The 15,983-nt window shown below is 42.5% G+C and overlaps 1 protein-coding gene across 3 annotated transcripts in view; it reads left to right on the forward strand.

Annotated features, from left to right (window-relative positions):
- Nucleotides 1-15,983, forward strand: part of DENND5B (DENN domain containing 5B) — a 100,752-nt gene that overhangs the window by 29,423 nt on the left and 55,346 nt on the right. For 2 of the 3 annotated variants that reach the window (XM_062491532.1, XM_062491533.1), the window contains exon 2: nucleotides 13,849-13,914. The exons of the other annotated variant lie outside the window; for it this stretch is intronic. In XM_062491532.1, the coding sequence (XP_062347516.1) occupies nucleotides 13,849-13,914 (66 nt within the window). The remainder of the gene's footprint in view (nucleotides 1-13,848; nucleotides 13,915-15,983) is intronic. 3 annotated transcript variants of the gene reach the window in all.

The following is a 15,983-nucleotide window of genomic DNA, read 5'->3' on the forward strand; positions in this document are numbered from 1 at the left end:
TGAGAAGAAAAGAAAGGTGTTTAGACTGTGACATGAGGCTGCTTTCTGCATGGCCAGATCCTTCTGCACAGTTCTCCAAATGGCTTAAAATGCAAAGTTTCTTTGGTCTCTGCCACTTTTTTTGTTAGTTTGTGGGGTTTTTTTGGTTGTTTTTTTTTTTTTTTTTTTTTTGTGTGTGTTTTTGTTTTTGGGTTTTTTTTAACAAAAGATGGCATCTTTCTTTTTTGGAGTATTGTAGGTGACATATGAAGTAAACCTAAAATGAGGAATATCTTTCTTTGGATGCCTTTAGTTGCTGGGATCTCCTTTGATGCTAGGCACACCACTGGAGAGATAACACAGAGCCTTGTGTAATAATGAGGGCTGGTTAGAAAGATCCCAGTGAAGCTGGGCAGGGAGCAGACCTGGACTGACTGAAAATAAAGCTGGGTAACCACTGGGATTCTTCTTGCTTGTCTTCTTCCAGTGTACTAATGCTCTTTTGACATTTTTTGTTGATATTACCGCTTTTGGGAAGCAGGAGAGGGAAATTTAGATGCAGCCTCTCCTCACTCCAGCAAGCAAAAAATTGAACACATTTTTCATGCCTGTAGGCATGTGTCCTACCTCTTACTCGGTGTTAAAGCAGCCCCTTAGAAAGAAGTTTATCATGGTTTAGCCCCAGCCAGCAATTCAGCCCCACACAGCTGCTCACTCACTTTCCCCTGGTGGGAGGGGAGAGAAAATTTGAAGAGCAGAAATGAGAAAATGAGGGTTGAGATAGACAGTTTAATGGGTAAACTAAAAACAGCCTGTGCAAGCAAAGCCAAAAGAAAGGGGATTCATTTGCTGCTTCCCATGGGCAGGCAGGTGTTCAGCCATCCCCAGGACAGCAGGGCTCCAGCACGTGTAATGGTGACTTGGGAAGAGAAATCCAAGCCAGAGCTCACTACTACGAGGAAAATTACTCTGCCCCAGCCAAAACTATCAAAAGCTCTAGCAGCATTTTGTGAGGATGCTTGTAAAACACTTGAACTTGTTTTGCTTGCTGGGTCAGGCTGTGCAGGGACTGGAAACCAGGGAAAGTTGTGTCTCAGCTGTAGCTGACATGGGCAGGAGCCTTGTTTCTGGTGGCTGAGGGAGGAAATGTGATGGGAAGGAGCTGAGGTGGCCAGGCAAAAGGAAGAGTTACTTAACAAATCCATAAACCCCCTATCAGTGAGCAGCCGACCCTGCAAGTGCCAAAACCCAGGCTCTTCTTAAATAGAGAAGGAAAATCCCATGGTGCTGTATCCAGTTTTGGATATGGGTTTAAAGAATTTTCAAAGACCAGAAAGCTCAGCAGTGTTACTTTTCCATTTAATCAATTTTGTAAAAGCCTGGGTAATACCAGCCTTGCTGACAGTAAGTTTGTGCAAGCAGTTCACGTGCAGCTTTTGCCTCTGTGCATGTGCTGCCTCTGGGAAGACACTGGATTCTGTAATTCATGTCAAGAGTAATTCTGCAAACAGGTGATAGCCCAGATCAAATCAATAGATCACTCCTGAGCAGGAAACTTTCCTAAGAGGATACCCCTCTGCATTTTAGAAACAAGGGCATTTAGATAGTAGGGTTTATGAAGGCTGGAGGCTTTTCTCTTAGGACTGGAGGAAGAAGAGATGAGGAAAAAACACACTCCAAGAAAGCATGCACTGACTCTCTCTCCAGCTCTGAAAAAAATCTGGGGGTATTCGGCTTGTAATCTTACCCAAAAATACTTTCTTTTTAGAGCTCCAGCTCTCCCCTGGGTTGGGGGTTTGCTTAACACAAAGCATACACCTCCCCTGTGGCTTCCTTGAGCCCAAGCGATGGAGCCTGACCAAGTTTCATCTCACACCTTCAGAGCCAGGTTGGCATCTCTGGCTTTTAGGATTTGCTCTGTCCTTCTGTTTCACGCTGGGCTACTTTAGCCTCATCTTGGTAAACAAGAAAAGGGTCCTTATTGAACAGATTTGAGCTGGAGTGACTGCAGCTGTCGTCTGGTCTGTGTGCAAACCAATTTTGTTCATTCCCTTGCCTGGCAGGAAGCCTGAACGAGAATTGTGTCGGGACTAATCAGCATTAAACCAATGTCAGAGGGGCTGCAGCAGGCTGCTCTGTGGCAAAGCAAGAGCAACAGGGCTGTTTGGAAGGGATTAGCCTAAGTCCTGCTTGGGATGCAGCTGTGCTAGGAAAGACTCCGAAACCGTGCGGAGTATTTTTCTTGGGTTTTCACAACAAGCGGCAAACTGCCAAAAAAAAAAGTAAAAAAGTGGCTTCCCAGTGAGAAACCAGCCTGATTTACTGTATGTGACCATAGGTGAAAAAGCCAGGAGAAGGTGCAGTGTCCACAGAGCTGTAATATCCAGGAGATACAAATGATGCCTTTGAGCGTGCTGGGCTTTGCTCTCCTGGAGAGGCAAGGCAGCAGACAATGAAATTAATTCAGTGTGTGGTCTCCAGCCAAGAGATGATGTTAGTGATGCTGCTGCTATTGTTATGTTGTACCATAATAGATGTGTTAGTACTAAACAACATGAAGACTAGGAGGTGGAAATATTTTGAAGGGAAAACCAGAGGCTTGGCAAGGGCTGATTCATAGCTCAGGTGCCTCACAGACTCTGTTTTCCTGCTTGGCATTTACCTTGCAGGTTCACAAGTGCCTCCTGGTTTGCACTGCAAGCATTAAGTCAGAGGGAACCTGCCTTACACTGTTTGCTCCAAAGATGCTGAAATATTGATGTCTTACTTTGCTCTCCCCTCCTTACAGCTATTGAATTGTCCTTGAACTTTTTCGTCTCAAAAATTATTTTTTTTTTTGCTCTTGCTCCTGAGCACCATGATTTGGCTTTGAACTGAGCCCTGCTTTAAACAGGGGCATGGAACCAGATAACCTCCAGAGGTCCTTTCTGATCTGGGTATTCTGCCCCACTCAGTCCTGATCCCCCTGCTTTTACAGGTACATATTTTGGTTGATTCTACAGCTGAAATTCTTCAGCTTCCTCTGTGACTCTCTCAGGGGTCTGTCTGTGTATGTGCTCAGTGGTAGTCATCCCTTCTCTGACTGCAGCCATGAGAGTTCCTTGGGAACAACCTGAAATGGGCTGGTGTGTTATCCACAGCAGGCACAGCCATGCCCTGAATGCCTTCTAGGCTTCCTAAACCTCTGCTAAATATGAGTCGGCCTAAATTTACATGTCAAAACTGTTTTCTTGTACAAAGCCAAGCCCAAATGAACTTCTGAACCATATCCCCACCACATGCTAAACATGTTTTTATCGTTTCAGAAGCTGATTTAGGGGGAGCAAGCAGATCTGCTGCTCTGGGGTGCCCCAATTAATTATAAGCTACACAACATGAGCAATCCTCCTTGTTAGGGAAAAATCTTCAGTGGCAAACCTGTCTGAGTGAATTGAGACACAGGAACAGAGCAGCTTTCTGAATGCTTTCATCACAGAAAAAACTCCTTCAGGTCTCAGTGAAGAAAAAGGAATCAAAGGCCCAGCCTTGCCTTTTGCTTACTAATGTATGATATGGTCTCCCTTGGCAGTGTCTGATGGCCTGGAACATTTAGTGGGTGTGAGATTATTCATTAGGCAGAAGAGTGTTAACTACTAGCAGTGCCTTCTGGAACACCATTTTCCTAGAGGAAGGTGAAATGGTTTGGGGCATACTCTTAAGCAGGAGTAAAAGGTTAAAAAAGAATCCCCAACTAAACAAAGAGACCACTAATTTTCTCAAAACCTGCCATCCAGCTGGGTACTGACTGAACTGGATGGGCTTTGAAAGGAGCCTCCAGTGCACGTCCTCGAGTAGTCACTGAAATGGTTGGAAAGTATGTATGGATCTCTCCTCAAATTCTTCTGCTGTTTGTTCTATTTTATTTTTTGTTTGTTTTATTTTGTTTTGTTTTGTTCCTTTCTGAGAACATCCTGGCTTATTTGAGGTCTGGGCTGTTTAAATGAGGTAGAGCCAGTAACAGAAACTAGATTTGATGTAACCCAAAGCCCCTTTTATCTTCTGTCCTTCAAGGCTGGTATCTTTTTCCTAAACAAATCTCCACTTTGAGTTTCAGAATCTCTCTGTTAGTCTCTGGATATCCAAAAATATCTTTCCCCAATGTGGTTGTTATGCTTGGATTCTGGGGGGACCTATTTTTCATGCTTTGTTATAGGCTGTGCTGATGGCCAGTGGCTTCAGGCTCTTACCCTGAAATTGCCACCTCTTGCCATTTCTAATGCAAGAGGTTTTTTTTTTAATTCAAGGCATTTGACAAGTTTGGGCCCCCTCCCTGTGGGAGCACAGATGGCAGCTAAAGGGATGCTGGAATGATTTCACTCCTACCTTGGTGATGACAAACAAACTGGGTTTCAGGAGAGAGTGGCAAGACTCGGCAAATCTGTTTGAGCATATTCTGTGTCTCTGACAAATGTGGAAGGGATTTGATGCTCCCTGTGATGGCCAGTGCTGAGGTCAGAGGTCCTACTTGCTTCCCTACACTCTCCTGGTTGGTCATTATGTCCAGGGCTCCCCTCCTGTCCAGATTTCAGTGTTTGGCTTTCTGCCTCTTCTGCCTCAGGGCACCCTGTGAGAAGTACAGAGCTATTCTTCTTGTCAGGGAAAAAAATTCTTCATCTTCAAGTGGAAGGTCCCTTTAGGTAAATTGATAGAATCCTAGAACGGTTTGGAAGGGACCTTAAAGATCATCTAATTCCAATCCCCCTGCCATGGGCAGGGAGGGGCATGTGAATTCTAGTGAAACCTATCAGGGACATTTCATTCTAGTGAAAGGGATGCCTTTCACTAAAACAGGTTGCTCAGAGCTCCATCCAACGTGGCCTTGAGCACTTCCAGGGACAGGGCATCAACAGCTTCTCTGGGCAGCCTGTTCTAGTGTCTCACCACTCTCACAGGAAGTTTGAGCTGGTGCAGCTCCTTTCTCCATTTTAAAGACTGTGTGTGGTTTCAAGCTTTGTACGTGCCCAGCTTGCATAGCCCAGGGATTTGAAGAAAGGGACAGCTTGGCCTTGAAATGGCTGGAGGTGCAGCAATTTCCAAGTTCATGATCTGACTTCGGAGTGTTGTTTTCTGTTGAGGATCTTTGCAAAGCCTTGTGTTGCTTTTTGTTTGGAATACACTGTACTGTAGTTTCCTTGTTGAACTATGATCTTTCTTAAAAGAGCACAATTTCCAGAATATTAAATAAAAGAAAGGTTAGGGAAAGGGAAAAACTGACCTTGGGTCAGAACTGAAGTCAGTGCTTTTGCTTCTACAGGTTAACACAAGGTTGCAGTTAAATGCCTTTTCAAAGGAGAAAATACAGACTTAGGAAACATGAGTTATTTTAGACAGTATTGATTTCCTGGCTTCTTTGACATGCCCTGACAGTTCAGGGAGATGCAGCGATGTTGTTGTTTGTCTAAGAAAGTGCAAACCTCTGTCAGAGAGTCCACCTGGATGGCTATTGCAGCATCATTTGGGTCTCTGTGTTGTCATTTGGGTAAGGCAGTTGCACTTTGATCTAACCTGGAGAGGGAGCTGTACCTGTGTGGGCTCAGGTTGTGCTGCCCTTAATTCACCTGCTCAAGATCTCCTCCTTTGGGCTGCATCAAAGCCCATCAACTCTTTAGACAGGGAGAAAGCAGTGGAGAGGTGGGAGGGTGAGATGGATTGGTGCCTTTAGTACAGGATTGTTACATCTTTCCCCTTCACTCTAAAATCAGAGTGTTCCTGACCTGAATGGAACAGGGCCCACTGCTTATCCTGCTGCCTAAAGCAGCTTTGCTGGGAAGCACCAGTGGAAGAAAGGAAGCTGGAGAAGTGAGGAAGATCTCTGGATAAACATACCAATTAGTTTAGATTACTGGCATGGGTGACAGAAGGATGTTTCTTTAGGGAGGTAATAATTTGGGAAGGGGTTAACCAGGAGCACCACCAGAACACACAATTCCTCAGGCTGTTTCTAAATGGATACTCTGATGCTACAAAATAAATTCAGGTTGAAGTTTCATATTGCTGCATTAAAGTAAGTCACATTCAGGCTGTCATATCAGTATAAACAGAGAATAAACCTTGCTGAATTCAAAGCCTGGGGTGAAGTCCTACTTTAGCAAGCAGGCTTTTTTGGAGGCAAAAGAAGCATGTTTTGGAAGCTTTGTTGTTTTGGCTCATAAATAAGTTTAGCTGGAAGTTTGAATGTTTTGAAATTCTTTCGTGACTCTTGAATTTGCAGCTGTGGGATGTATGTGAGAGCTTAGATTACTTTAATCTCATACATACATAGTGGTTTTGATTTCAAAGGGGAATTCTGTTCCCCACATGCACTGCCTGTTCTTGTGACAACTTGAAGACCAGCCCCATTGGACTGATTGCCTGTATACATGTGAAGCTCTTAAAATACTCACTATTGTCTGTAGTAATCTAACATTAATGAATCATCTTACAGTCCTTAACAAGGAAGTATTTTTTCATCCTGATAGTAAAACTAGATTTTGTTTTAGTAAATATCCAATAATGCTTGTGCTCTGGTATCCTCCCAGCTTAGTTTATTGCTGATATCTGTGTAACTTCTGAGATCTGTATAATTTTCTTTCTTCTTGTGTGTGCTTCCCATTTAAGTATGAATAAAAATGGCTTCCTTAATGTAAATATTTAATGCAACGCACACAGACCTGTTAACCTTTGCATTGAGGAGGGATCCATCAGGGATGCTCCTGGTGTATTCTGCAGGTTGCAAAATAAATCACCACAAACCTGTCAGAGTCTGAAGAGGTATGCAAATGCCTGTGTCTCTTTAGTCTGACATGTGTGTCTGCTGCCTGAATTGAGATGGGAATTCTAACCCCACAGGAGCAGTGCAGGAACTCCTGGTGCTGCTGCATCGCTGTGTGGAATTAGGAGCCAGCTGGTGTCCAGGTTTGAGGACTGTCTGTGTTGCTGCTTGTGCCATTTTGTGGAGGAGCCCCAGGTGCAGGGGGCAGCTTTTCTCCTGGAGCAGAGTTCCTGCCAGTCCCCTCTCTCTGGGAGAGTGCACATCTATGTGGTTGTGAATATATTGCACGTGTGCTCTTTCTTACACAGAATAATGATCTTGAGTTTGTGGGCTTATGTTTTGTAGGGAGTGTTGAGTGGGGACTATTGAAACCCATCCTTAAGCACCCAAAATTAATCTCTTCTGCCTTGATTTGAAGGAATAACAACCTTTTCAAAGCAAAATGACAATGCTCTTGTTTCTTTGCAACAGGATGTTCAGATTAACTGTCCTACATTGTCACACCAAGACACCACTATTTTTTTATTGTCACACCAAGACACCACTGTTTTCGGTTGTGTTGCTACACCCGTACATTGTGTTAATTCTCTCTCCTTTTGCAGGTACTTCCTTTCATTTATTAAACCTTCCAGACCTTTGTGCACTCACAGAAAGCATAGGTACTGAAGCGTGTCCATGCCTAATCCAGCCTAGATCTGCTCAGTGTGAAATGCTGTTTCTAAAGTGTAATGTTGTAACAGCTACCAAGGCTCCAAAAGAGCATGGCATGGTTTGCCTCATTAGGTGAAGCATTTTATTTAGCTCCATAAAATTCCACTTCATGCCAAAGGAAGGTGTCAAATACGTGTGTTGTGTAGAAATAACAGGAGTTGTGTGCCATGGCCAGGAGGGTTCTGGTGTCTGTTTGAGGTGGCTCTAAGAGCCTTGGTTTTCAGGTAGATCTGCAGTTGGTGACAGCTCATGCTTATGTAAAAATTAAAGCAGCATTTACGTGCCTTCTACCTATGTATTTTTAGCATGCCAATCAACCTGGGATCCAGGCACCGAAAGATTAGTGGATTAGTGGTGAAGAGGAAGCATTTGCTTCAATGACAAGTAATTTTAGATTTATTCAGATCTCTGTTCTTTGCTGCTTTTATCTCTACTGACAGGGCACTGAATAATAGGTAAGACGTGCACTTTGGTTCAAAGTGGACTTCAATTTCTTACTCTCCTTTCTGTGCATCTCTCCTCTTTTAGAGTCCCACTGGCTCTCTTCAGCCCAGTTTCAGGCCAGGAATTGCTCCTTGTTCCCTCTGTGGCTCTCCTCAGTCTTGTTACCTTTAGACCCAAAATCTTTCCTGAAACATATACCATTCTTAAATGGATATCTGCTGGTAGAGGGATTTTCACTGGAGTGGCTGTAGAAATGTGAGGGAGAAAGGATGAGACCCTGCTTTTCATTGCTGGGCTTTGGCAAAGGGGAGACTTGTAAGATATAGAGCCTTTTTCACTTTTCTGTGTTCTTTAAGGCATCTTGCTGATGGCAGTGGAAGGTGTATCCTGGGCTTCAAAGCTGACTTGTGGGGAGAGCGAGCAACCCCAAAATACACCTGAGAGAAAATCTGGCAGAAGCCTTGAAGCAGTGTTTTTGAGGCACAAGGGTCAGGACTGCATATGCAAAATTGCCTTCATTTCCAGGTGTCTGTGGGGATGAGAAGGACAAGGTATGAAAGGATCTGAGGCAAATGGGCATTTGTGAGCTGTACCCAGAGACAATTCTGACTTTTTCAAGTGAAATTCTTCTTTCCACAGATGCTTTGGCACCTCATACTCCCCAAGGTGTTAAGGGAATCCAAAGGATTTTGTTTTTGGCAGCCTTTGTAGGGATCTGAACTAAATCTAGAGGCATGGTAGAAATGATGCTGTGCTTTGAGTTTTCCACCTGGAATCTCGTTTGGATCCAGAAATTAATGTTTTTCCAGGCCTTGGGATTTGAATCCTGCAACTTTACAGTGACTTGGTGACTGGGTCAGCTTTCTGTATCTTCAGTAAACTTGGAAACTGGCCACAAAATAGGCAGGAGTGATAAAGTATAAATCTGGGTGTTTATGCTTTGTCTGAAATAGAGCTCTGCTGCAATGACTAAAACCTAAAGCTGTATTTAACTAATCAAACTAGTAATGACTTGCTTAAGGTTTATGCAAGCATAAAGAATATTCTTCACATGGCTTACATGCACAATTACTGTGCACTGATGCACTTAATGATCCCTTCTGTAAACTCACTGGCATTCTTCAGACTGTAAATGAAGCTGTTGTTGTCTAACACCTGTAGAGATGTTCATGGAGTAGTTACAACTGATCTATCTTTCAAGATTATATTTTTCCCTTTTAAAAGAGTTCTAACACTTATAGTTGACAAAATTCCATTTTTTTTTCCCCTAAAGCTAATAATAACTGCATCATCCAGCATGATGTATTAATGCCTCGGTCCTTTGGTGACAGCTTTGCCCCATTTTGAAGCATTTGCAGCAATATTCTGATCTCCAGTTACTGTGGTACAGCTGGGTTGAGGCAGCCGAGAGCAATCTGCAAATTGAAATGGTTTTCAGGTAGCTCTTAAGTGGAAATATCAGCCCTTAAGGATAAATATGGCTGTGTGGGCAGCACATCCTTGTCTTTCTGCAGCTCCATTCCTGCTTCTCACCCTCCTCCATCCGGAAGGTCTGGTAATTTCAAGCCTTGCTTGAGGGTTCTGGTGACTTTTCAGTGTGAAGGTTTTTTGTCTTTTCTTCTAAAGGGATTCATTTGTAGAAGACTGGCTCTCGGAGACTGTTACAAGGACAATTCCTTATTGGCAGCAACTTATACAGCAGTTGCTCAAAACTCCATAAACACAGTCTGTGCTACACAAGGGAGTGCTTCTACTTTATCCAACGAAAGAGCTTTGTTGGCTGCAAGAAACAAAGTTCTTTTTTTGCCTGACCCTTTTTACATCAAGACCACATATTAACTAAGCTTTCATAAAGCTTAGCAGCTGCAGCCTTTGACAGGTGACAATTGCCTTCTTGTAACCCCGTGCTTGTGAAGGCTGTGCAAAAGGAGTAACTCACTAAAGTGGGGAGCCACCTCTGAACCCACCCTTTCTCAATCCTCCTTTTCCCCACTAAGAAAACCAGCTGTGTAAACCTCACAGGTGTGGGCCAGCTCTTCAAAGCACTGCAAAGAGGCTGTCCCTTCTCAGGGTGATCTAAGTATCCAGCTTGAGTGCCAGTGTTGGGTTATGGACCATGCTCTTGGAAGAAGAATCTTCCTCAGAAACTGGGGGATAGCTTCCTTCTGGTGCCAACATGTGGGCAGTGCTGAGTGAAAAACCAACCATGAGTCCCTTGCATCCTCTGTGTGGCTCAGCACAGCAAGGATAGCTCTTGACAACATCAGCAAGGAAGGGCTTCCTTTAATCTGGAGAAATCCCAGCATAACATCCCTGAGGCCAGGGAACTGAGGCCTCAAGCTTGTGTAAGGTGAATAAAAAGAAGGCTAAACCCCTGGGTTTAGCTGGGTATTCAAGCTGCAGCATGGGCATCTTCATGCTCTGTTGATGTCAAAGTTGTTTAGTGCTGAAAATGGTCCAGGTCAAATTAAACTTCTTTCTTTTCTTGTACTGATTTGCAAGCTGAGCTTAATTTGGATGGGAGGAGATGTTATATAAACACAGCTTTGGTGAAGCTGCTTTTGACTTCAAATAACAAAACACCTGAACCTTGCCATCCTGGTGAGTTGAGACTAATATGGGTGCATGATAGTATGTGCATTGCAGAGTGTTTTAAAAAAACCTTAATACAGTCCTGTTTAAAAGGTAACTGAGTGGACTGGAATTATAAAAATAAAGCTGTTTGTTCCTGTCATAAAAAGCCCCAAAGCAAGATTTACTGAAAAACTCCCCTTTCTTTCCTACACTGTTGCCCACAAACCTAAACAGTAGTAGTACCGGGATTTTTAGGATGACAAGGTTCCACTTGTTTATGGGTTGTGGTGGGGTTTTTAACTTTCCCTTCCTCCAGAAATACCAACTGTAACAAAGCAGATCTTGAGACAAGACCCTGATGCTACATCTGCCACTGCGGAGTAGAGAACAAAATCTGTTTTAAGATTTGAGTCAGAAGTTGTATTGGTGAGACTGTTCCCAAATCCAATCTGAGAATGCAACATCATATTCTAACAGAGAAATTAGATCCATTTGAACTTAAGCCTGTCCCTGTAAATAAGTAGAAAGCACAAGCATGAAAGATGTGCTGTGCAAAAAGCCTGACTGGGCACCTTGTCCTTCGTTCTGTCCATGGAGGGGGTGAACACATGAAACAAGGAGTGGGAAACTGGCATTGCAGTGGGTAGGGGGCTGTTCAAACTTCACAGGGAGTGTGATGACATCTAAAATACCTTCAGTTTCTTTGCATTTAAGCCCAAGACTGCAGCAGTCAGGTGCCTGTTGCTTCAAAACCAGGGATCCCCTTGCTGGACAGGCTTTAGCATCCCACTGTGTTTAAGGACCCAAGCCACCGTCTTATTCCTGCTTGAACATTTGTCACTCTGCCAACATTAATGTTCTTTTGGGAACTGAGGGCTGTATTTCAAACTCTTCATTTTCTAACATGGTTAGGTACATTGCTCATGTCCTGTATAACTAGGCAGTTTAAGAATAATGATATGTGAAACTTCAGCTTAAATGAACATTTAGTTGTTGCTCAGATTGTGTTCTCTTTTAGTGAAAATGCTCATTCATTCCATATCAAGTGTTAAAAAAATACAGCAGATTTTAATATAAATATGCAGCAGAAAATAAAATATGCCCTTGTATGTAAATGGGACAGGCCAAGAATCCCTGGGGCATGTTTTCCCTAGACTGGGAGTCCATACTTGTAAAGGCAGTGTGAATAGTATGAGTGAATTCCATACCTTGATTTCTAGAGAAAATAAAGGCCCAAAGTATAAGTAATTCCCTGTATTTGTAACTACACATCTGGTTTCATACCTGCTCCACAGTCACTTGCTGATGCCTTCAGCCTTTGGAGACAGACTCCAAGGTAATTGTGTAGGAGCACCATGCCTTGGGCACCAGTTTATTAAACTCTGCCTGCTCCACTGCAAAAAATCACCCAAACTGATGCAATTTGATTTTTTGGATTTGACAAGATTCTAATGCAATTTTGATGTAAAAGGGATGGTGTAATTCATACTTACTTGCTAATGCAGTGACATGTCTGTGGTCTCTTGGCAGCTGGGACTTGGGGCTATTTTAAGACTGACAGTGTTGATGCTGTATAATGTTATTCAGCAGACAGCTAGGTCAGTATTTTAATCAAGGACAGAAGGAAGAGATTATGGCAAACTGAATTTCTCATTTAAAGAGCCTTTTCTTCTTTATGTACGCATGCTCGTTTATGTGAACAAATCTTGCTTTTGATAGAATTTTTAAAATACTGCACCTTTTCCAAGTGTAGTTAATTTGTGGCAATAATAGTGTTTCATTACACTGTGTTTGTGTAAAGAATTAGGCTGTAAAACACAGGGGAGTGTCCATAGCTCTGCGTTTGTATCATTGTTGTCAATTTGACTTGTGCAGGAGTTTTTACATGACTTCTGTGACTGTTCAGCCATGTGATTGATGACAATAAAAGGTCCAGGTACTGAAATGGGCATCAAGCCAGATGGAGCATCTGGTTTTATGTTGTTTCATGGGCTGCTCCTTTTCACTCTTCCTATTGCAGAGGTAGTGGCTTCCTCTGTGGGAGCTCAGTGCCAAATTCCCTTTGAATTAAAATCTTCAGGGCACAGCTGAAAGGACAGCCTGGCAGAGAGACCTGTAAAGGTGGTGTGGATATGAGCCATTAGCAAGAGGCATCTCTAGCTTTGACAATTTTTTTTTTTTCTTTTAATTTAACACTTCCACAACTTTTTGGTTCAAACACCTCAACATTAGAATGAAATAACTTAAGACACGTGGGGTGGAAAAACATCATCCTGCAGATTTGAATGTGGGCTATTTTCAGGTGCCTCCTAAAGAGAAGAGAAAATGATCCTAAAATACAAATTCACATCTAAAAATCTCAGTTGAAAGAACTCCTGTGCCCTCTGCTGAGGGTTACCTTCCCAAAATTCTGGCCTTGGCAGAACTGTCTGTGTGCTCTACCCTGATGTCTGGATTAACAGCTCGAGTAGGAGGTTGTAGCAGAACTACCCTGAATTTACAGCTAGAGAGTGAATCACCAGAGAGGTCAATGGTACTGGAGCTTTAACATAGGCAGCAGCTCTATAAAAAGAGATTTAATTTGAGGAGGATTGTGTAATGTCTTTGTGTAGTGTGTGAATGTGACTTTTTTTTTGACGAAGAAGTGCCAAGGCATCTGTGGAAACATTTTTGTTTGTCTGCAGGAGATGAGCAAAGCATTGGAAGAAACCTCAGTTAGACATGCTAGCAGGAAGCTCTTCCTTTAGAAGTGGTAGCTGTTGCTGGAAGACATTAAAATTATTCATCCAAGTTCTAAATATAACTTATTTATTCAAATTTTAGTCTAAAACCACCCCGTTATGAGGCATAAATGATGAATAGAGCTATTAGGTAACTTCACTAAGTCCTGAAAACAGCATGCAGTACAGGATTGAAGGTGTAACAACACAGCATTATACTAAATAAAACTTATTTGGTTTAGTTCAACACTAGCTGAAGGACTGATGTGTTTTTTTCCCCTGAGTTTCTCAGGCTCTGGAAGGGCTCAATATGTGAACAAAGATGTCTTTCATAATAGGGAAGCTGTAAAGCAGTGTGTTGTTTGAAGTGCTGAGAATTTAATCTTGTTACTAATTTTGACAAGTATTTCTGCCATGTCTGTCATTGCATTCAACACCTCTATAGTAATCCAGTCATGAAAGGTTTTATTTATCATGTGGATTTACCCTTTGCCAGTAGTGGGGGGAAGAGACTTTGTGAGGGGGAATATTTAATGTCTGCTTCATGTCTTTTCCCTTCCCCAGTACATTGCATATCTTTTCATTTTGTTCATACTTGCTTTTTTTATTTCTGTTTGTTATGTTGTGTAGTCCTGCGCCAATATCTACAAGCAGATCTCCATGGCAAGAGCTCAGACACTGCAGACAAAACCTCAGGTAAAGAGGGGTTAAGGATAAAACAATGATCAGGACCTCTCTATTTCTTTATTTTCAGTCTTCTAACTCCTCTTCAATCAAATTAAAGATCATAGATCAAAATCAAAACCAAAACTCTTGGACTTTTTCATCCCTTTGCCTAATTTAAATCAATATTTGCAAAATTTTGTTCTATTTCTTGAAGCTCTCTTGGCAGATGTGGTTGTCCAGCAAAATCCCATTAGTGATGTCAGTATATTGTCAATATATTGGTGGAGAGGAGACTGTGCTAGATCTCTGTGCATGATAGACTGAACAATATCTTGGATGAGGCCATTTTAGAGGACATTTAACCAGAAATCTAATGAGGCTTAGTTATGTGGATTTGTGAATACAGGGGACTGGAAGATTCAGCTCCATCAATTTCTGCTAGAGAGACACAAAGTTTCCTGACACCTCAAGGGAGCTGATTTTGTAGTCTAGATTTAAATAGCAATACTGGTGAGGTTCACATAGACACATCCCCGCCCCAAAACTTCCAAATATTTTAGATGTATAGACAAGGTACACGTCCCCTCATGGTTTCCTGCTTAAATATGATCCATTAATTCCTTTACATATTGGCACACAAAAGGCAGGTTAGACACTACCCTCCTCCTCAGGCCCCCAAAATCCACTACCATTTTACAGGCAACTCAGATTTTAAAACTTTGAAATGAAAGCTGTTTTGTCTGCCTTGTCCCAGTCCTCCCTCTCATATCATCTCCATCCTCTGCTGCGAGAGTATGAGAACGTGAGGTCAGAAATAAGAACTTTGAGTTAATTTCCTTGAAGTCTGATCAGCCTCCCACTGCCACCTTGGCATCGTGGGGAGGCATGGAAGAGAAGCAGCAGAGCAGTTTCTGCACTGACCAGCTCCTGCACCTGATAATTAACAGCTTGCTTGCTCCCCAGCCAAGCACTGCTATTCCTGTGCCCATCTTGTTTTCTCACTCGCACGTTGTGTATTATTTGCTTCTTGTGCAGGGTCATCCTGTTATTTAATGAGCTTAACAAAATTCCATCTGCAGGGAAAGGACATGGCTGGGTGTGATGAGCACTTTTAATTAGAGGTAGCTACCACAGAGGTGGTCACCACAAGCACTGTGCGTATTTGTGCTCCCAGTATGTTCCTCTAAAGGAATAAAAGATATTTTTGTTTCTGTAGTCACAAGCATTCCTGTCTACATTCCAGATCTTGGAAGGAGTGACAGATAGCTTGCATTCCCTGGACCAGAGGGTGTGGGTGGAAGATGCCTCTGCCTGTTTGGTACAAAGCTCTGTCACTGGGGCAATTAATTGAAACAGATCTGTTTAAACCTGAAGATCACTACATTTTTACGTAGGATCACTCTTATGAATGTCATCATGATAAATAACCTCATGGCTGTAGCTGCATTTCCCTAGTAATTGTAACCTTCATCCAAAACATGGATCAGGCTTGTTTTCTAATCTTCTAGCAGTCTTTTTGTTTTGAAATTAAATTAGTACGGGTTTGTCTTGGTCTGGCATCCATCGCTTCACCATTTGCCTTTAATTTGAAACTAAATGTCCCTTTAAAAGCCAGCTCCTTAAAGGAAGGCACAAGTTGTCTCAGAGTACCATTAACAGGATGCAGTATCCAAATGAAATGGAAACTGAAGCTGACACGTTTTGCACAATTTTTAAAAGTCTGTGAACTTTGTTTTTAAATATCCTGAAAGCAAAAGGATTCAATTCGAACCCAGTTTTTAATTTTGGCTCTGAGAGGCAGCTGTCTCTGTCTGAAAGCTGTGCTGTTTGCATGGGCAGCATGCATCAAATACAGCGTTCCTGTCCATATTCATAGTGCTGTTATCTGGCCATTAGTATTTTAGCAAATTGATTCAATTTGCATTTAATATTTGGTTCACTTTAAACGTGCCTTGCTAATCCTGTTTGGAAAGTTAGCAAAGAAGCTCTTAAAAGCACGTTGGTCTAGAATACCAGCAAGTAAATTCTCTCTGTCACGTGTGCCTCAGCAGTTCAGAGCTACCAAGGCTGAGAGCTGATAGTATCAGGTACCCTTCAGT

Source organism: Cinclus cinclus, chromosome 4 (genome assembly GCF_963662255.1).
Source record: "Cinclus cinclus chromosome 4, bCinCin1.1, whole genome shotgun sequence".
In the NCBI taxonomy this organism is placed as follows: domain Eukaryota; kingdom Metazoa; phylum Chordata; class Aves; order Passeriformes; family Cinclidae; genus Cinclus; species Cinclus cinclus.